Source organism: Anomalospiza imberbis, chromosome 17, assembly GCF_031753505.1.
Source record: "Anomalospiza imberbis isolate Cuckoo-Finch-1a 21T00152 chromosome 17, ASM3175350v1, whole genome shotgun sequence".
Taxonomy (NCBI): Eukaryota; Metazoa; Chordata; class Aves; order Passeriformes; family Viduidae; genus Anomalospiza; species Anomalospiza imberbis.
In genome coordinates, this window is record NC_089697.1 from 12,018,835 (window position 1) to 12,041,397 (window position 22,563).

At 43.8% G+C, this 22,563-nt stretch overlaps 1 protein-coding gene across 1 annotated transcript in view; it reads left to right on the forward strand.

The window, feature by feature from the left end:
- The first annotated feature begins 11,883 nt into the window (after positions 1-11,883).
- BMP7 (bone morphogenetic protein 7) overlaps positions 11,884-22,563 on the forward strand; it is a 40,071-nt gene continuing 29,391 nt past the window's right edge. Inside the window, exon 1 of the mRNA XM_068208032.1 lies at positions 11,884-12,594. Coding sequence (XP_068064133.1) covers positions 12,081-12,594 — 514 coding nt within the window. The 5' untranslated portion in view covers positions 11,884-12,080. The remainder of the gene's footprint in view (positions 12,595-22,563) is intronic.

Below are 22,563 nucleotides of genomic sequence, written 5' to 3' on the forward strand. Positions count from 1 at the left end.
AATGTATCTTCCTAACAGAGGAGAGGAGCAATAAAAGTCCCAATGCTCTGGCATACATTGGCGTCCCTCACGCTTCCCTTTGAACTGATGGGCCTGGAATGCTGAATCGCTGGTTGCGGAATGACATGGGAGCCATGAGCCATGAGTTATAGTCACAACAGCTACAGCTTTATTAAATGCACAGCAAATAAAGCTCCTATAATGATCTTTTCAGGTCAAATAACAGCAGATGCCTGCTGTGTAACAGCAAGGTGGTGTACCAGCCCTGACTGCTACAGGAATTGTAGGAGGGTTAAATCAGCGTGTAAATGTATCCAAAACAGCAAAATAAAGTCTTCAGTATTTTCCTAACAAATTATTCCCTGAAAGTGGAGGTAATGAAGCTTGGTTAGTCATGGATTTATGTTGCAGCTCTTGCATCTCCCTGTTGGAATAACCCCAGGTGTCCTCCACCATATCCCACTCCAATCCCTCCAGCCCCCTTTATCCCTCACCTCCCCCCTGCAAGAACATATGCAGGCTCCCTTATTCCCTGGGGAATACCGTAGCATGCCTTGGCATCTTCTCCCAGCCATTCCTCGACTTTTGTTTTTGATTTGGCAGCTGAACGAAGCAGTGTTTTCACCAAGGAATATCAGAGCAATGCGCAAATCAGTCGAGAGCCTTGCTGCTGTCAAACACAATGAACAATTGCTGAACTCTCCCTTCTCCCTCAGTGGGAGAATTAATAAGGATTCCTTCCTCTCCTTAGATGCTAATTCTTGCAAAACTGGTAAGGACAACTGGTGAGTGTCTCGAAATCATCTACATAACCTGTGACAAATGTGTCAGCATCTTGGAAACTGGGTCAGACAAATAATTAGATTGTGTAAGTGATTTCCCTAGGGAACCAGACTGAGAGGTGTGATAGGATCTGCGCTGACCAGAAGTCAGTAGAATCTTGTTTACAGTGTGTGCAGCACCTGTCCAGACTACCTGCATGGTCTCAAAAACAAGCTGGACCAGGTTCTAGGAGCACAACAAGACACTTGCATCAGACCTAATAAATTCTGCCTCTCAGTAGATAATTACCCTGGTTTAGTTCTCAGTCAGCGAATTAGCACAGCTACACCAAATCCTGCGCTGGAGATGACTGAGATAGATTTGTTGTCCCTGCATGAATTTTCACTTCTAGATACTTCAGTTAAAAGTGAAACACTACAGATAATGAATCTGGACAAGGGAATGGAGCTGAGGGACACATGTGACATATGTGAAATACTGTTCAATATCTTCTAACTGCTTGGGGAGTTGGGCAAGCAACATTTAGTGTCTGGTGCCAAATATATTTCCATTTGATTCTTCTAGGAAACAAGGCACTGACTGCATTCATGATCTGTGATCAGGCTTTATTACAAAGTGTCCTGCACTGCACCAGCCTCATCTACAGAAATGGGATAACTGTTTCCAAGCAGGGCCATTAACCCAGGAATCCAAAAACCAGTCTCAGACGTGGTAAACATCTTTCAGATGAGCTCTGCTGATTAATGAATGGAGGGTGCTGAGGTGTGGAGCTGTGCCTGGTGAAACACATGCTCCCCACCTCTGCAAATGCCTTTAGAGTCCCCTGGGATACTTGTAAGTCTCAGTTCTTAGTCAGGAATGCCAAAGGATGCCCAGCCTGGGGAAGAGCCTTTGTGGGAGGATCAGGCCTGGGTGTCAGACAGATGCAGGAAGGAAGGAATACAAACCAGTGGGAGGCTGGCAGGAGCACAGGCTAAACCAGAAAGAGAAGCTGAACATGTGTGTCCAGTGGCTTGATGAGATTCAGAGTGGGAACAGGGATGAAAGGATTGGATTGAAAGATCCGTGTTTGCACAGCAAATGAGAAGGGTTGAAATTTCCACCTTTCAACTCCTTTTCTGATTTTGCCCCCCCACATACTGAATTTAACCTAATTTCAGTAAGAGCTGAGAGACAGTCACCAACATCTTCTTATATTTTGCTCTAGATATTTCTTACAAAGTTTCCACAAATTTACCCACTAGATTTCATCACCCCAGACTGCACTTCACTTATGATCTCTTCTTCAACCTACAAAAATACTGAAGGTAAGCACCTCACATTTGTCAAATACAGAGAAAGACCTCACCTCAGAAAACCTGGTTGAGAATTTTTAGACAAAGTGCTTTTTTCTATCAGAAAATGCTAACTTGCAAAAAAATGTCTATTTTTGCTGATTTCCATGGAAATACTGTTAGGTAGGTTCAGATATTTCCATGAGAAAAATCTGTTTCAAATGAGAATGGAGTAGAAATGTGAGGGGTGATTTATAAGATTCCCAAAGCCAGAAGTATACCCAAATATATGCTAGCACCCTACCAGGCACAACAGAATAACTGTCTAGTCTCCATGCAGCTACTTTATTATAAATAAATAAATAAATAAATAAATAAAATTCCCCAGGCTGAAGAGAAACTGCCTGATGAAACAGCTGGTGACTAAGTCTCACCTACGAAGCACAGGACTCCAAGCAAGCTCTTTTTCAACCCACTACAGAGCCCAGATTTCAGTCTGACAAAAATAATGTTGAAAACATTATGTCAAATGTCTGCTCCAAATCCCATAAAGCACTCCTTGGACAGGGCCCAAGTAAATACCCTAGCCACTGGATGTTGGCTATTCTGGGATGTCTCATTCTTTCTATTCATGTTTTGTTTTTTAAATCATTCTGTGACAAATCTAAAACAAATGTCAAAACCATTAATTTTTTTATACGCTAGATTTTTTTTTTTTCTGTTTCTGGTCAACTCTAATTCTCAGTGCACCACCCTTAACTCTTCAATTCATTTCTTCTCTTCTAACTTGGTCCAACTTATTGGCCTTTAGAAGAGTGAGAGATACTTAGCTCCTGCATAGGGAAAATTAATTTGATTTGTGCGTTCTGTATTGTCCTATATCACTGATTTTTAAAATTACTTCACAGGCCTTTGGGGCCCATAAGCTGCTTTTACAGGGATCCAAAAAGGTAAATAAGACACATTGCTTTGACATGACATAAAGAATTGGCTGCCACCAAAGTCTGCAAATTAGAAAACATTAAAGATCACTGCTTTATACAAATATACCTGTGTCCTGCTGCTGTTAGTATAGGTTGAAAGCTTACAATAAGCTTTTATTTGCACTGGGATAAAAAAACTATTAACATTATTAAAAACTAAGTGAATCACAACATTTTTTGGAAGAGAGTAAGAAGAATACTTTGGCTCAGGAGGTGCATGTATAACCAGATCCATCACTTTCAAGAGAAAGCAATTTTACAACTGTCAAAGTTAATATAAAGTTCAAGTTGTTACTTTTTCCTCATGCACCCATATGAAAACTGGAGAAAATTATAATTTTGACACACTTTTTTTAATGATAAAAAGTTATCACATCTCTAATGTGATCCCTAAGCATAAGAGTGGCTAATCGAATGCTAAATAAAATCTGCTTTACACGGTATTAAACAGTTAAAAATCCATTCAAATTTTTTTTCTGATTAATTAATTAATTCCCATAAATTTATTTAGCTAGATTAAAAAAATATGTTTTTTTCTTTTGTCGATCCACTTCGACTTCTCTGAGGCAGTAAATTTTAGTCAGATACAGTTAATATCTTGTTCCTAGAAATTGTCAGTAAAAACTGTCTTCAAATGTGTATTTTTGAGAAAAGATATGACAAAGTGAATACTGTACTTTCATGCTATCACATTGCAATTACCATATTTAATCCTGAAAACTAGACCTACACACGCTATCATGCCTACATGCATACAAGCAAGAAAAATAAAATCAGATTCATGGAAACACGGCTGTGTGCTCATGGATCTCGGCCGTGCTGCTGTGAAAACAGCATTTTCACAAAAGGCAGGGTCAAGTCTCAGCTGCTGCTCCTCAGAACTGTCCTTTAACAGGAGCATTTTTCTCTACCCCCAGCACAACAACGCAGTCGGGAGACAATGAGGCTCTGCAGTTTATGAGCTCCCTTGATGGCCAAAGTGCTCTTCCATACCTACCAAATATAGTAAACAGTACATGCTCAGCTTTTTGTTCTGCCTCAAGGCTTAGAAACAACTTGCAAATCCTCTCAATTCGCTTTTCGTCCCCATTCCTTCCCTTAGACTTGCTAACAGTATCTTTCACAAAGATTCTTTTGTTTCTACAGAAAATCCCTTAAAGATTTCTTTGACATTTCTCTTTCTCTCAGTATCCTGTCACAGGGCACTGGACCTTCATCCTGGGACTTACCCAAATCCTTCCTTTTTCCAGGACACACTGAAACCTTCCATCCCACACTTTACAAAGGAAGAGTGTAGGCACTATCCTTAACCAAAAAACCAAAACCTTAGAGCTATGAATTGCTGAACTCCTCCCAAAGATGGCAGAGTGCCCTCAGATCCTCATCACATTATGGAATTTTTAAGATATTCTGAATAGTCTTACTTTTCTCCATGACTTAGCCTTTACTCAGTATGTACTTCCTGTCTTAATGGATGTTCTTCTCTCTTCTCTTCCTCAATCTCTCCCTGTTTCCAAACAAAGCAGTAGCCTATGCTTTAAGTTAGAAATACTCTTATTAAATCCGATATTAAAACACAAACCCCAAATTCTTTCAAAAGAAACTGGCATTTCTACTTGCAAATGTGGCCAGTGTAAATTCCCAAACCGTCCAAATTAGGGATGTTTGCTGTCTGACTTGTCATCATTTCCCAATTACAGACAGTAAGATGCTCTGTAAACAGGTTTTTGTTGAAGTGGGAGGTCTCCTATGCTGTTCTCCTCATGTATTCAGGACATGGAAATAGGGACAGGAATAATCAGGAAGTGATTCAAAATCTCCATAGCCCTCATCTGTGTGAGGACACTGCCTGAGCTGCACGTATCCTGCAGTTACTCAGCTGGAAGAACAGGAGTTTGGTCCTGTTTCAGTTTATCATCATAACTTCAATTTCTGTACACATTAAACAAGTGAAACATTTCCCTTGGTTATGATAAACATGTTATTCACGAAGATGGTTTTTACCCCTAAAACAAATGTGAGGATCTTTCTGAAACGTAAAAACCTTAACTTCTCTGGACTTTACATTTTCATGAGCTTAACAGACAGCAGCTTATCCCAAGCAAATAAGTTAAATTTTTATATGGAACTCTAAATAGTCCATTTTATAACTCCTTGATTTAAATAAACAAAAAAACCCCAAACATACAAACTGCTTCCTTCTGCTCCTTTCCTGACAATCCAAATATTTAGTACTCTTTATAGGATGCTAACTGTGGAAATCCATGCTTTTAAATTATGCTTTTTGGGTGCCTTGAACAACAAAAACAACAGATTCTCTCTTGCGGTCAGACCACCAGAGCGGAGTAAAGTGCAGTAACTCTGAGAGTTTCTGCCCCATGTTCTGCTCTGCTTGTCCTTTTGAAAGGGGGCTCAATGAAGAGCCTTGTTGAGACCTCCGCTGGTGCCACTGTTTATAGAGGGGGTCATTAGGAACAGTTTAGTCAGAACAAAAAGGGTTTTGTTTCTATTGTCCCGCTTGCAGTTTGACGATGTCTTAACTGAAAAATTATCTTAATAGTCTAACAGTATATATTCGCCTATGGGGCTCAGACAACTGCAGAAAGGGCTTTGGATGAATGCTGAAAAGATGCACTTGACAAAGCCAACTCAGTGCACGCTGAGCACCATTTAGGAAGCGCATTTGTTCTGACTGAAAACCTAGAAGTGCCAGTCTCGGAAAGATAAACTCCTGCAGCGCTGCACTTCCAGCTGGAGCAGCCCCGAGCAAAGGGGCAGCGGTGACACCGAGCGCTCCGCACCCAGCCGCGGGAGCCCCTGCCTGGGTGGAACACGCACACCTCCGTCGGCTCACACAGGGCTGCACCAGCACACGCCAGCAGAGGAAACTGGCTCTTCAGATTATTTTAAACTCCTCCTGCTTCGTGATTTTGTGCTGCTAAAGGTCTGGGAGATTGCTTCACGCAGCCACTTGTAATGTGGCAAACCTCCTGTCTCGGCCGGCCCTGGAGCTGGAACCTTCCCCCAGCCCTGCAGAACTGGGGCCAAGCCCTGCTACCCTGCTCTGCTTGGGAGGGGATTTTTGTGGCCAGGGCTTTGGAGAATCAAACGAATCTCCAGCTTCCATCTTCCTCCAGACTGGTTCAGAAACGCTGCTATAAATCACCACAGATATAAAGAAAGTTATTTTAGAGGCAGAACCAGAAATAAAAAAATGCACATTGTGTCTCTGCAGCCCCATGCAGCTTGGAATTGGCAGCTCAAAACTTCCAATTGGAGTGGCTCTAATGTGTATTCAAAATAAACTGTGAAAATAATTGTTCCTATGGAAATGAAATATAAATAAAAGTAGGAGCTGAGACCATATAAGATAATGTTGGACCAAATTCTCTTTCCTGCTTATTGAAATGCACAAGATAAGCCTCAACAGGAGAGAAGCTGTGGGGTGCAGCTGTTGTATATAATCCTGCTTCCTACAGACCTGTAAAACCAGCAGTCTCCAAAGATCTCTCTGCTCCAGCAACACGAGTTTTATGATTCAGGGGCATGGTACATATGGTTTAGCATACACACCCCAATTTTCCATGCAACCTCCCCTGTTAGGATTACTAATACTTGTGGCATGAGTAGTTTGTACAGCAGCTGTGCAAGGGTTATGCAAGCATTTATGTACACATTGGAATAAAGGCACAAAATAATGGTTCTTTTGAGGTATTACTCTGCACCTGCCTGGAGAGAAAAAGTAAAGCCATCCAAATTCCTCCCATTGCATTCATAGGTCGGGATCAGTTATTTTGTTCCCTTTGAAAAAAAAAATGGATATGTTTTATATGCTTTTTGTTCATTGTAAAAAAAATAGCAAACATCTCTGCCTTTAGTGAATGCAAACAGCAGAAAATTGAAAAATACATAAATGTATGCTAATAAGAAGAATCCCGAATGTCTGTAGGAGCAAAGATCACCATTTATTGTAAGAAAATGTAACAGCTAAGCAGATTTTCAGAGGCACATTTCCAAGGTGCTGCAACACAACTCAAATCCGCTCCCAACAGTGACGTCCGAGCTCGTGCCCAGCTTAGCTTTTCACAAATATAAGCCTGAGATCTCAGACGTTCAGATTACAATGTTACCAACGAAGGAAATACCTGGGCTCGTGCCAAAAGCGTCAACCAAATCAAGTGTGCACGCAATAATTTAATAGTACAAAATTAAATTCAGTTTTCTCCGAGCTGCTTTGGCACTATTGGAGTCTACATTAAACAATACTCCCATGCCTGCATCCATGCTGCAGAAATAGATTAGTTACATAAAATTTAGAGAGATGACTGAAGTACACTGGTGTATGTATGCATGCTCACACCAATATATAAACATATATAGAAAATATAGCACATGCCAATATTCAGATTGTATATAAATGTATAATAAATGTAAAACTGCAAAAGTTTCAGTAACATGAACTCATTTCTAATGTTCTCTGAAGTAAACAGCAATAAAAGGATCCCAGTGGCGATCCAGTTTTAGGAAGTGAAGGGCTGAACTGTGAAGGACCAAACTCTGTCCACCTTCCCCAGTTGATGAACATTAAATTCAGTGCCATAGCCCCATTTCATAAATCCTAAAATTCTGTTTTAGCTTTCACTGGCATCCTTAGAAGTAATAATGACTTTTCCACACCCCAAAACACAGATTTCATTTCTGACTCTCCTCTGAACAGTAGCATTGAGAATCAACACTTAATTTTTATAACGTGATCAGTATTGTCCAACAGAGCACAGCTCAACACAAATCTGCTCAAATTCCTGGATTAGAGCTAATATAATGGCTTTAACCATGACGTGATTAACTTCATGTTGGTGGATATGTTCTCAGTAGTAACACTGGAGAGATTACTAGAAACTTTTGATAAGAATGATCCAATACAGGGTAAAAAAATATGTGAGCAAATTATCCATTCTTATACGAATAATAATGCTATTATTTTTGCTATATTAATGTTCTTCATGCAAAGAGCATAGACAAACAGCTCAAAATTCCCCAAACACATGCTAGTTTAGTGGGACTATTTGGAAGGAGAAAAAAGTTTGCTATAATTTAGGAGTTGCACTTTTTGTTCAAGACAAATGAGAGAAGATGCAAAACAGAATGGAAAAGAACCATGGTTAAAGTTAAAAAGAGAACATCAAAGTAGGAAGACAAGGAGCTTGAAACTGAATCAGCAGAAAAGAGGACAAAATGCTTTGTGTCTGATTTTTGAAAAGTCATTAAATGAGTTTCTAGCAGAACCCACACTTTTTACTGCCCGTTTGGTAAAGCTGAATGCAAATGGCCAAATTCTGCCCCTGGCATATGCCTCACATGGGTACTTGATGATGACAAATTCACCAAGCACAAGCCTGTACATTTTTGTTCATTTCATGTTTTTAAATCAGCCCCTTTATTTATCTCCTAAATACACACTTCCAAATATTCTGTCTTCCACACAAACAAAAAAGTGATAGTAGCTGGTACTAAACTTGGGTAAGAGCGTGCACACAAACTCACAGAGATGAAAAAGTTACTCAGTTGGCAACGTGGCTTGTGCAGAACCCCAGAAACATTGGGAGTCTGTTTTTATAGAAATTATCTAAAGCAGCAAGCGCCAACAAACAGGGATTACTTCATCACAAGCATTTAGCTTTCCTTCTCAAGAAGAGGAGGCTACACAAAAGAAGTAGAGAAGACTAAGAGGAAAAACTGGTTTCTTAATTGATCCAGGAAGGAGGAGGGAAAAGACAGTGACATGAAGGTGCCAATATTTCAGCAACCTGTGTGGAACTGATCCTACAGGAAGCAGGATAGGGTTTACACAGCAGGCAGGAAAGGAGGGAAGAGAAAGACGTTGTCCATGAAAAAAGGTACAAACTGGATTGCCTTTCTGTTTGAAAGGTATTTGAAATTCAAGCTCAGATCTGAGGGCTGAACCACTGCAGTTTGAGCTGCATCATCCTTTATTGTATCCAGCAGAATAAATGCTGCCCTTTGTTGTGTCCCAAAGCAAGATGAAGGCAAGAGTTGAGGACTTCACATCAAAAAGTGATTCTTTAACAAACTCACTTTCTCATCCCATGCTGCTGGCATGGTTTTGTTATGCTTTTTTAAGTACCCCCATTGCCATTTATCATGCATTTATTAAAAAGTGTACGGGTGCAGCAGGATCATAGAAAATACTGTATAAAACAGAAAACTTTCCCAACTGCTCCTGTGAAAGCACAGGTTACAGTTGCAACATTTCCCCTCTTTTAAGAGTATATCCTGCATTAAATCAGAATATAGCTAAATATGGCCTAACTCAGACCACTTGGACAAAACAAGAAGGAAATCTTTTCAAATATCACTTTTTCAAGAAATTTGTCAAATCCAGAGTTTCAAGGTTTGGTTTTTGTCCTCTGTTCTTTCTCCAGTGACACCTACAGAGCAGTTACCTAAGGTGTTAACGAGTGAGCAGAGAAACCTCCCACACTTTTCCTTTTCTTTCTCTCAGAACACAACATTGACCTGAAGTTTAGTCAGTTTTTAAATGGGAGCTACAAGCAATTCCAGTACAAGTAATTTAGGCAGCAGAGACACCTGCTCTCCAGCCCACTCTTCCATCCTTGCAGACTTTTTCATCTCATATCCATGCCAAAGGCAAGGCTCTTTGTCCTACTGCTGCTTGATGAAAGGCCAACACTCACAACCCTGGGAAAACAGTCTACAAGGAACAAAAAAGGAAGAGAAATCAAGTTGTCTGCAGCTGAAAGGGAGAGCAGGGAGATCCCAAATCATCTGTCTGCCCTTCCTACGGCAGCCTGACCCCGACACCCTCTCCTTGCCCCCAGCTGTGCATTCCTGTGGCCTCCCTCGTTCCACCACAGCATGGAGTCAGTCAGAACAAGAAGCTGATCCAGCAGAAAATTATTTCAGCAAATACACAAATGGTTAAAAACCAAAATATTTTAAAAACAGAATCAGCTTTCTGACCTGTGTGTAAGTGTTGGTACCGGCACTGCAGAGGGGTGGGGATGCACAGCTGAGGGTCCAGGCTGGGGTGGGATGAGAAAACAAAGACCTTTCTCAGGGGGAGCCTGGCTTTAAATCAGCTTAAATTGATCTAGAAACCACACCCTCGGCAAGGAAGAAATTTAGGCAAATGTATGCGTGGTGAAGAGCAGGTTAGTGCTGCTCCTCAGGAAGTACAAAAGATGCTGGAGAGTTTGATCTTACCTGGGCAGCCAAAAATCAACTGCTGGGTACTGGTGTTTCCATCAGTGGGGAGCACTGGGAAGGCAGCTACAGGGGGGATTTTTGAGCAGCACCAGTGAGTGTAGAAAGTGCTTTCATGTTACCTAAGGTGGATGTAGCTCCACAACCTCTCTGCTCCCTCCATCCACCCCAAGCTTGAGCTACTCCTAAACATGTGTTAGGTCTGAGCTGAGGGTTTAATGCTGGTTCCACCACTATTTCAATAGTGCCATGAGTAATTTCTATGTGATGCCTCAGTTTCCCTGTTATTAAGAGGTGCACATGGATGCATACAATCACATTATATCATTCATCACAATTCCCATGCAGTTTTTTGACTGGCTACCTGCTGTTCACACCAAGATTTGAAACATAAAGAACAAAAAGAAGTGCTGAACATTAGTTTCCAAAAGAGTTGCAGGACCTGGTGCTGGATACTACCAGATGTTGCTTGTCTGAAAATATTAGATGAACAATCTATCAAAAAACACCCCCCTGAAATGCTGACCTGCTTTATCCTACATCCCTTTTCTTCCTCCTTTGCCCGAGGAATTAATGTCAGCATAAACTTAATGTACATATGTATGATTTCTGAGGTTACCTCAGGCTCCCTTCAGTGACCCAAATACACCATCCTGACTTCCCCTTCTTTCCAAGTAAGATTTGGGAAGCATTAGTTTACATTTGTCATCTGATATTATTATTAATTACTGTTGTAGCAGACATCTAGCTGGGCTAATAGGGATTGGGGTTCCATTACTGTAGATGTTGCACCCACTGAGTTTAAAAAGTCATTGCTTTAAGAAGCTGACAACCTATTTCAAGGCAATATCCCAAAAATGGCATGTACCAGGAGCAGAAGGAGATGGGAAGGCAAAGGTACAAGGTAATGGTATAAACCACCCGTGTGCACAGGTTGATAGTTACATTTAAAATAAATGTTCCTGGTTTTACCATTCTTAGGGAATATCTCCTCCTTCGGATTTCTAACGCTTCTCCATTGACTCTCCCCACTGCCAGTTGGAAAAAGTGACCCGGGGCTCTGTGCAGAGAGACACACATACGTGTCTATGTAGGTGAATATATAATCATCACGTTTTAAATTATTTAATGGAGTTGGTTCTGTCACGGGCAGTCTCTTCTAATCTGAACTTCTTAAAAAAAAATAAAAAGAGTAGGCAGGAAAAAGAAGTGTGTACTCGTGCTTGTGCAGACAGCCGATGTACTCGCATCTATAAAGTCTGTGGGAGTTTGGGCCCCTTCCTTATACATAAACCGCCCTCTCTCCTGGGTTGTCTTCTCCTTAATGACGTTCACGGCAATTTAGGCGCTCGGGACCGGCTCAGCCTCTCGCCGAGCCCGCAGCCTCCACAAACATCCTGAAAAGCAACCTGAGCAGACGTCCCTCCTCGAGGCAGTTCCAGGGATTTTCTCTCCCAAGCGGTTTGGAGCGGGCGAGCGAGAGAGAGCGCTTGGGTTTTGCTGCCTGCTCCTCCCACCAGAGACACCCTCCCGCCGCTCCCCGCCGAGCCGCGCCGCTCACACGGCTCCGCCGCGGCGTGCGGGACGCGGGCAGAGCGCTCCGCTCCCGCTGCCGCCAACGCCGCCGGGGGAAGCGCCTCGGGCCGCCGCCGCCGCCGCCGCCGCCGCCGCCCCGTCCATGGGCCGGTGCCGCTGATCAGCCCCCGCTGCCGCCGCCGCCTCGGGCCATGAGCGGGCTGCGGCGCCTCCGCGGGGGCTGAGCGCGGGGCCGCCCGTCCGTCCGCGCCCCCCGCGCATGCCGGTGGCGGGGCGCGTCCCGCGGCGGGGCAGCCCCGCGCCCCCCGCGCCGCCCCGCAGCCGCCGCCGCCGCGCCGCGATGCCGGTGGCGGGGCGCGGGCAGCCCGCCTCCTGGCTGCTGGTGCTGGGCGCCGCCGCGCCCGCCCTCTGGCTGCGCTGCGTGCTCGCCGACTTCACGGTGGACAACGAGGTGCACTCCAGCTTCATCCACCGGCGGCTGCGCGGCCCCGAGCGCCGCGAGATGCAGCGGGAGATCCTCTCCATCCTCGGCCTGCCGCACCGCCCGCGGCCGCACCTCCACGGCAAGCACAACTCGGCCCCCATGTTCATGCTGGACCTTTACAATGCCATGTCCGTGGAGGAGGGGGCGGCGGGGGCCGCCGCCGAGGACGGCGAGGGCTTCTCTTACCCCTACAAGCCCATCTTCAGCACCCAGGGGCCGCCTCTGGCCAGCCTGCAGGACAGCAACTTCCTCACCGAGGCTGACATGGTCATGAGCTTCGTCAACTTGGGTGAGTGCCGGTCTCGGCGGGGCTGGGACCGGGGCAACCGGGCAGGGAACCGTACCAGGGTGAGGCTGGAGCGGGGACCTGGCCAGCGACGGGAGGCCAGGGACTGGTGGCGCAGGTGGCCCCGGCTGGGAGCTGTCTCCCAGCGGGTCAGGTGGGTGACAGCCCACCTGGGCAAGGAAGGGCAGGTAGCGGCCCTCGGCAGGGTGGCTGCTTTGCCAGGCGGTAATTGAGTGGCATCGACGGCGAGAGGGCTCTGACTTCCCCTCACAGCATTTGGACAGCCACGAGCTCTCCCCACGCTCCACACACGCCGACACACTGAGGTCTTTGTCGTCCCCTCCCTTTGATAGCTGCTGCGCGTCAGAAATGGGATTTGCAGGTAGGAGTTGAACAGGACGACTAGCAGGTCTGCTCCACATCCCATACCGCCAAGGAAGACACGAAAGCCAGGCAGGAGCACGGCACGGGTCCCGCACAGCTCCCGGTGCCGGGCTGCTGCTCCTGCGGGATGCGGAGCCACCGGGGCTGCGGGGACGGATGGCTGGGACCGTTCCCCGCGGCATCCCAGCGCCGCGCTCCCTCGGCCGGAGGGGCTGGGCTGCTCGCACATGTTTTCCTAATGGCTTGGGAGGGATTCCACAGTAAATCCTTATTTACTCCTGCAGCTTTTCCTGTTGACCCCAGTTTATGCCGCTAACTCGCCTCTTTTCACAAGCACATGTGGATGGGTTTATGCAAACGATACGAGAGTTGGCACGCTTTGTATGCGCCTCACTAGGCCTCTCTAATTGGATGCCACGGCCCAATCTGATTTCTATTTGCTCGCTGTAGATTGCACACCCGTGTGGACTGACTTGGCCGGATTTGAGTAAAACATTGTCAGGGTGCGCATTCTATTTTAAATGTATAATTATAGACCTGGCTCGCTCTATCCATTTTTAGACCTCATCATGTGCGGCTCTCAAACCACACACGTACAGATTGGGTGCCTGCAAGTTCAAGGCAGAACCTGAATTGTATTTCCAAAACAAGATCAGCTCAGACTTTGTCCCAAACAAAGGGAAACGCAAAGTGCAAGAGGAGCACACCTCTGGCACATAACCTGCTAGGAATTACAGACCCCCATCTCTAATAAATCCATTATCACCTTTATGGATATCACTGTTCTGGACACTTCCACTGTCTGGAACTTCAGAGGCAGCAAAGATTAAATCACCACCTAAACCACCACCTCTCTAATCCCAGCACTTTAACTAACTTGAAAAGCTCAGGAGCTGTAAAGGCTCTGTGACACACGTTAATAATTATTAGACACGGTAGCCATCCCGGCACAATTCTTGCATGATAAGGAGCCACGGGACGCTGTGGGAGAGCTCTAGTTTGCATGAGCTGCGCCTCCTTATTAACTGCCATAAGCTTCACAGTGGGAAGCTCGGAATTACATCTGGCCCGGGGGCTGTGCTCTATGAGGGCTGGTGCTTTCCATTTGGAATTACAGTGTTTGTCTAGTCACTGCTGGATACTTAAGCCAATGAGCAATGATACATTTAAAATCAAATATTTGAGCAGTCAAAAGTACCAATAGCAGTCAAATATTTGACTTTAAAGATAAGGGTGACCTTGCTAACACTGTTCTCCGTGGTTCTTGGGTCCTACACCGAGTGCAAGGAGAGTCCTGAGCAGAAGACAAAAGATGTTCAAATAAAAATAGCGAAATTCATTCTTTGCTTTCCATTTCAGTAGAAAGGAAAGAACCTTATGAAACATGTAAGTACATAATGGGAGGGAGTTTAACTCTGCTCCTCAGGTGTAGTAATTTACTGAATCATCAGTGAAACTGCAGCGCTCCCGTCCCACATTGCCGATGTAAGGAAGAGTCTCCTTGTCAGCTCATGTAAGAGTTATAAGAAAGAATTAATATTTTGGCCACTGATGATTTTGAATACAAAGGAGTGGAATCGATCCACAAAAGTGAAATAAAAGTTGCATTTTGCATACGTCTGTGTCTATGTGAGAACTTTGTATGCAGCAGGTTTTACCTGTAAAAGCCATAATCCCCGATAATCGACATCCTGATGCAGTTTGGTGACTGAGTGGATATATTCATTCATTTCAACCCGCCAGGTTTTGTTGTCAGCTTAGAAATGCAAGAGTGTTCTTTGTGCAAAATCCTAAATGATTGTTTTATTTAATTGCTCTCAGTAGTAAGAGCACAAGCAAAACCCAGTAGTTTTAAGGACAGGTGGAATTACGACCAGCAAGGCACATTTTGGAGGTTTATCTGTGCTGTTTTGTTCCCTTGTCAACAGTGCATGCCAGGACGAGTTTAAAAAGGACACAGATCTATAATAGCTTTCTTCATCGCTGTGCACACCTTTCATCCCATTATAGTCATTGCCCTTTCATCTTTATAGGACAAAGGCAGGCTTGTTTATGGAGGTTTTAATGAATTAGAGCAGCCACTCACTCCGTTTATAATCAAACACACCACCTGCTTTGAGACATACAGTTTTCTATGACATTCAGGGAAAATTAGAAGATCTATTGTAGAACTGACTTTTTTTGAGACTTTCTACAATGATCCCTTTTAAAGCAGAGCTGAATTCCTAAATGCAGACTGTAGTAAACTGTGTCCTACTTTTGTAAGAGATACTCTGTGAGCATTGCATTTCACAGGTAGGCTTTTATTACTATTCCAGAGCCATCACAATGAGGAAGTGTCACAGCATAATAAAGTTTCATTTTAGCATGGAGGAAGTAAAAGCGAGTCAAGAAATAATACTTTGAAATTTCAGTCAATATAAAACGGTAATTCCAGGCTCCTAAATGCTAATCTACAAAAGCACTTTTTTTGCCTTAATCATATTCTTCATCCATCTAGTTGTACAACATTAGAGGGAATGATATTTTTTAAAAAATTACATTGCAGGATTTACTGGGCTACATAGTAAAAACCCCAACAACAAACCCCACACACACTGATTTCTATGGAGATACTGTGTATATTTAGTCCAGAAAATTTATGCTGGGTATTGGTAGGGAGGAACCAGAATACAGGTGCTCCGTTTTAGGGAGCTTTGTACTAAGCAAGGTTTTACTTACTGTAAAATCCTGACAACTAATTAGATTTAGATTTATAACCAGTTAATTTACAGGCTGCATTTTGCCTTAGCTTCCACCTGTGCTGAGATGAATTGGGAATGGAGTTGTGTCAAGAATGAAGTTATTTGTAAATTAAAAGAGAATTTAGCCACAGTGGTCTAAGTTAGCCAGTTAATTACTGGCTAATTTTGTAAAATTTATTACTATAATTTTAGCATTTGGAATTTTATTTCAGATCCTGTCCAATACAGTTTACAAACAGATCCATTTTAGGAACTGGAAAAACGCAAAGCATTTTCTGCACAAGTTTAATTTCAAGTTTATAAACAGCAGCTAAGGAGTAAACATCCTCTAGATGACTTAGGCCTTCTCGTCTAAAAATAATTGCGTTGTCCTTATGCTGGTAAACTTGCCTTGGTAAACAGACTTGCTTAGAATATTTTTTAAAAAGTCAGCACAAGTGATACGCAATTTGTAAATTTGTCTCGTGGTTGATTATAAAATGAACAACGTTGTTTAATCCTGGCAAAAAAGGGGGGGGGGGAATTAGTCATTCTTGGAAGGAGCACTTGAAAGTGGCTTTTGTTAATATAAATCAAGAAGCTGAAGAGCCCCCAAGTTTCCTTTTATTTCATACCATCTGGCTATCCTTTTTGTTGACAAGTGTTTGGCATAGAGAACCATCTCCTTGCCCTTTAATAACAGGCTTTAACACTGTAGGGTATTAGAAAAAGATTCTATAACAGTTAAAAAATTTCCTTCGGGGAATACTTTATAAAGTGAGCACGGGCTGCAGGCATTTGCAGCTGTAACCTGGCTTGTGTTAAAATTTGGAAGGGGCTGCCTTGCATTCCAGCTCACTACAGGCCTTCATTGGTGTACAGCCAAAGGTTAATATAGATGTCACACAGTTTTTCTTTGGAGAGCCTCAGATATAAGAGTACGCGTACAGCTGTGTTTTTAGTAACCCTTTCATAATCACTCCTTTTAAACCTCATTTTCCTGCTTGTATAAATCAAAGATTTTCAAGGATATTTGACCTGGATTTGAACTTATTTGATCTTCACATATTTCCCACTTGAAACAAAGCAGATTAAAAGTTAGCCCTGGATGCCTGGTGCCGATCACATGGTTTGTCCATACATTAGGACCGGCCCTCGGCTTTTTGTTTTTTCCTTCTCTTCCACCTAACGCTGTTAAAAGCTCTCAAGCCTGAACAGGTACATCCCATAATTGTTTTGGGCAGTGTGGATGTGTGCAGCCCTTGGTGGTGTAACACTGGCTTAGGCAGAAAGCTTGCAGCCAAGTAAAGGTATGAAGGACCATGCAGCAAGTGACCAGCAGGTTTTCTCCGAATGTGCAGACCCATCCCAGAGTCAATTTAATTAATTTTCTAATTTCTAGGTGTCAAACGGCAGAGCAGGACAGGAACTATTTACCTCTGCCATGTGGGTGTGCTGGTAGCAGAGAAAGGAACAGCTAAGGGCAGATGTCCTTACGCAAGGAAGAAGGACCTGGAAATTGTCCCTATCCGCTGGCACACAGCAGATTTATCCCAGAGCAGGGTCTTTCCTCTGCTCCCACACAGGCTGTCCTGGGGGGATGAATCCCCCTCTGTGAGCTGCAGTTTAGAAGCCAAAACACAACAGCCCTTAAAGGGCTTTGAAGGAGACAAGCCTTGATGGCCAGGTCTTGTGATGCCGGGAACAGGAGCTGGGCACCAGCGGAGCGTGCAGGACCTGCTCCCAGTGCTCCCAGTTGTGCCATGCCTGTGTCTCTGTGTGTGTGTGTGTGTCCCAGCACTCGCCCTGCAAAGGAGCTTTAATGGCCTCTGGACAGGCAGCACGAAACCAGGCACTGCATTCCCTGGAAATAAGCCTGAAACACATTTTCGGGTCGGCGGGGAGAGACGTGTGAGAGAAGGTTACACAAGTGGTTGGAAACATTAATTAAAAAAAAGATTATAACTATTAAAGCCCAGTCAGAGCCGTTGACAGGCTCCTTTTAAATAGGACACTGTGATGTTTTAGTTTAATACATTCTGGCAGTGTCACCGGGGTTAAGGCTAATACCGGGATGTGTGGATCCTGTCATGTTATTGTCAGGAGGAATGCAGGGATTAGGTTTGAGAGTGGCGGTGGGTGAGTGCTGCAGCTGTGTACACTTATTATAAAAGATTTAAGTCCCACTGGTAAAATCAATATATTAAATTGCAAGAGCCCCTGTTTTTAATTAGTTTAAATCAAATATACGGTTAGTGCCATTAGGGCTGCTGTCCTTGAATCAAGTGAGGAAATATTAATATTTATATGGAAACTGTTAATTCGTGGTTAAAATGATAACACATTTCGTTTTGTGCCTCTAAATTGTCCTAACTGCATGAGTACCAGTGAGAAGTTGCAATGATGGATGAAGTCCTCTGAGCAAGAACACAAGTAAGCAAATTTTGATAACATGCCAGATAAGGAGACTACCTGTTGATATACAGCGTTAAGAAAGCAGGGTGTATGTTCTATGATTTTAAACCCTTTCCAATCCTCCTCTCTAGGGCCTACATCAAAGTACTTTTATGAATTAACTACATATATATATATATATATATATATATATATAAATACATACCATACTATATATAAATAAAATATGCTATTTTATACATGTATATTTCTTCTCTAAATGGAAGAAACTTCTAAAGAAATGAGAGAGCTGTTTAAATTAGTTTCAGGATGAAGATTTTCCTTCACAACTGTTTGAAATAAACGAGACTACCCACAAGGACTAATCACATGGATAAAGTTCTGCACATGCTTAAGTTTGGAAAAATGGACACCCAAGAGAAAATTCTTGGCTAGGTCTTCATTGGTGTAAATTGTCAAATTTCTACTGAAGCTGGCCCTGTGGTCTCATTTATACAACTCTACGTCCAAAGTAATTCCCATAAACTCCCTCTTGATTTACACGAGCACCACTGAGAGCAAAATTGGGCCAAAGAAGTGCCCCTGTGTTGAAATAATGAGCATGCAGTAGTTTCTGCTAGAGCTTCACAGAGTTTTCTCTCCTAATCTTGAAATTGTTTCTGAGGGAAGTTTCCTTTGCTGCAAACAATGAAAACATGAACCAGCTCCTATTAGTCACTGCTTATCATTATTAGCCCGATCCATGTTGTTGAACTACAGCTGAATTCCCATCCTTGCAACAAACAGAATTTAACAAATAATGTTTGACAAAAATGTGAAACTGATATTTCTTAATACAAGACATATTTCATATGGAGAAACTTCAGTGCTGAAAGATTCCTGGTATCAAAATATCTGAATCATAGTACAAATAAACAGCGCCTTGTAAAGGCTGCGGGGCCAAATTCCGTGCTGGAGTAATTCCACTGAAGTTAGTGGAATGGTGCCAGGAGATAAACTGCCATCTAGATTTTTTTGGTGTTGAAGATTTTGTCAGTAAAAATCTTTGCTACAAACAAGGTTGCAGGTAGCAAAGGCTGAACTGATTCTAATTCAAAAAGCCCTTTTGGAAATCCTTGTTTCATTGATGAGGACCACAAAGTTTGCTGAGCCCCCCTCCCCTTTATTTGGGTGTGTGTTCTATAATTCCATTTTTTGTACATAAATATACCTGATTTACAGCAGGTAACAGAGGAGCCATCATGGGTGTAATCCCCACCACAGTGTGCCTCAGCCCTTCTTTTAAACATTTGTGCCATCTACATCTCAGAGCCCGTGAAAATCCTTCAGTGATCCAGACTGAGTGGATTGAATTAATGGCAACTTTGAGACTACAAGTTTTAGTGCAATTGCTTTATTGTTTTGGAACCAAGATGCTTACAATCCAGTTCCTGTGCAAACATGTTTAACGTGTGTTAATGTGTTTCAAAACCAGACCCTCTCCGCAAAATTCTGCTTTTCATTAATTGACATCAGTAGCATGGTACAGTATTTCAAAGCACTGGCCAAATATAAACTGTGTTTCTAATTTCCTTACTTTCCTGTGTTTGGAATGCCAATGTTAATTTGTTCCCATGGAAGAGTGAGAGCTGCCAACCACAGTTTTATATAAATGGCTTTACAGTGCAGGGCTGCCAACATTAAATGATACTTAGGAATTTTCATGACATTTTGTATTTAATGCTGTGTGTGTGTGAGAGAGAGAAATTGAGGGAGATGTATGGCATGTTGAACAGCACAAGCTCTGATGATCAAGGCAAGTGTTTGAAGAAATTTATCCTTTGAGGAACTGTTACTTAATGTTTCTTCTTTTTCAGGATTTTTTAGTAATCTGTCAGATACTACATAGCATATTCCTTGTGCCCAGCAAAAAGCTGTTTTGCAGGGAACTTTTTTACTAACGATCCAAACAATCCCCCCCCCACAACCCCAATAATTTTAGTTATTTATTAATACATGAGCAGATGGACTTTAGTTTATGTTGTTCCTCTGATCATTCTGAACTAGATTGTAAGAATGTGATATTACTCAACGTGAGAAAATGCAAAAACAAAAAAAGCTGCCACTACTAAGGAACAGGGGAATGAACTGATTTTGGTTAAACTGCCAACAGGTAATTTTTCTTTAGAAGAATAGGAGCAGCTAGATAAAATCATTTGTCTTTCTTAAAGAAAATCAAGCATTAGCATAACTTCTTTAGCGGTATGTCTGCCTTTGTACATAAAGCAAATGTGAAGTTCCCTTTAATCAAAGTTTATTTTAAACTGATAATGGTAAAAACAAAGTCTGTTTATGTAATTCTCCTTTTATTCCTGGAAGATATTCAAAATACAAATTGTTCATGTTTCAGTAGATTCCCCTTAATGAGTGCTATGGTTTATCTCTCCATTTCCCCAGTTTATTGGAACAGGTGCAGTGTCTGCCATCTGTGCCAGCCCCGTGCTATACCAACAAACAAAGTGTTGTTTTGGTTCACTGGATTTAAAAGTCTCCTGAGAGTAAAGAAATGAAAGAGAAAGAATTTAGAAAGTGCCTAGTGAAGGAAAGGCACTTCAAGTAATGTGCTTTGTCACTCAAGTCTTCCCGTAAATTACCTTAAACTATTTCTAAACTGTTTGAAAAATATCATCCCTGGAGGATTAAGTTTCTGTTGCATCTCAGAGGTTCCACACTATTCTTTATCATCTTTATCCTACCACAGTAGCTTCCAAGTTAGAGAATTTTGTTGTCAGGTTGAATTAAATTTTACAGGACTTAAAAAAAAAAAAAAAAAAAAAAAAAAAAAAAAAAAATCAATCTTTTTTTTCCTTCTCTTAAAATGGAAGAACTGTGAATTTTCTTTTTTTTTTTCTTTTTTTTTTTCTCAGTGTTTCTGCTTCCACCTCATTTAAGAGATACTGCAAATAGCCATCCAAGTTTAAACAAGATTATGTTGTAATTAGACAGACAAACTCATAATTATTTAAGGGCTAAACCAACAACAACAACCCTTTCAGGTTCATTTTGACAGTGTTTATCCAGTGTATCTGGAAAGGCTTACAATTAAAGTGCCTGAAGGGTGGGGATGAGATTTTTCAGCATGCAGTCAGTGCTATCGGGTCCACCTGGCCTGGGAAACTATGCAGCCTTTGTAGTAGAGAAAATCCCTTAACTTAGATCTTCATGGCAAGCTCTTAAAAGCTACCCTCCTTAAAAAAACCCAAAAAACGAGGAAAAGGAGGGGAGAGGGAAGGCAGCTTCCCCCTAAGCAATAATTAAAGCGAGCAGGAGCTCTCTCAGTGCTGGGGGAGCAGCAGATGAGGCGATAATCGCGCAGAGCATCACCCTGCAAGCTTTTCCCTCTAGCACACAAGTGCTTTTCAGTGAGCGCAGAGTTTCCTGCGGCTCTGCCGCAGCCTCCCCCGCTGAGCGATGCTGAGCTGCATCGGAGCCCCGCACAGCCCCAGATGTCACCCCAGCACCCCTGATGTCACCCCAGCCCCGCACAGCCCCAGATGTCACCCAGCCCCCTGATGTCACCCCAGCCCCACACAGCCCCACTGATGTCACCCCAGCCCCCCTGATGTCACCCCAGCCCCCCTGATGTCACACCAGCCCTGAACAGCCCCAGATGTCACCCCAGACCCACTGATGTCACCCCAGCCCCGCACAGCCCCAGATGTCACCCCAGCCCCGCACAGTCCCAGATGTCACCCCAGCCCCCCTGATGTCACCCCAGCTTCTCACAGCCCCACTGATGTCACCCCAGCCCCCCTGATGTCACCCCAGCCCCCCTGATGTCACCCCAGCCCCGCACAGCCCCCCTGATGTCACCCCAGCCCCGCACAGCCCCAGATGTCACCCCAGCCCCCCTGATGTCACCCCAGCCCCGCACAGCCCCAGATGTCACCCCAGCCCCCCTGATGTCACACCAGCCCTGCACAGCCCCAGATGTCACCCCAGACCCATTGATGTCACCCCAGCCCCGCACAGCCCCAGATGTCACCCCAGCCCCGCTGATGTCACCCCAGCCCCCCCGATGTCATCCCAGCCCCACTGATGTCACCCCAGCCCCCCTGAAGTCACCCCAGCCCCGCACAGCCCCCCTGATGTCACCCCAGCCCTGCACAGCCCCACTGATGTCACCCCAGACCCATTGATGTCACCCCAGCCCTACTGATGTCACCCCAGCACCATTGATATCATCCCAGCCCCCCTGATGTCACCCCAGTTTCTCACAGCCCCACTGATGTCACCCCAGCCCCCCTGATGTCACCCCAGCCCTGCACAGCCCCACTGAAGTCACCCCAGCCCCCCTGAAGTCACCCCAGCCCCACTGATGTCACCCCAGCCCTCCTGATGTCATCCCAGCCCCCCTGATGTCACCCCAGCTTCTCACAGCCCCACTGATGTCACCCCAGCCCTGCACAGC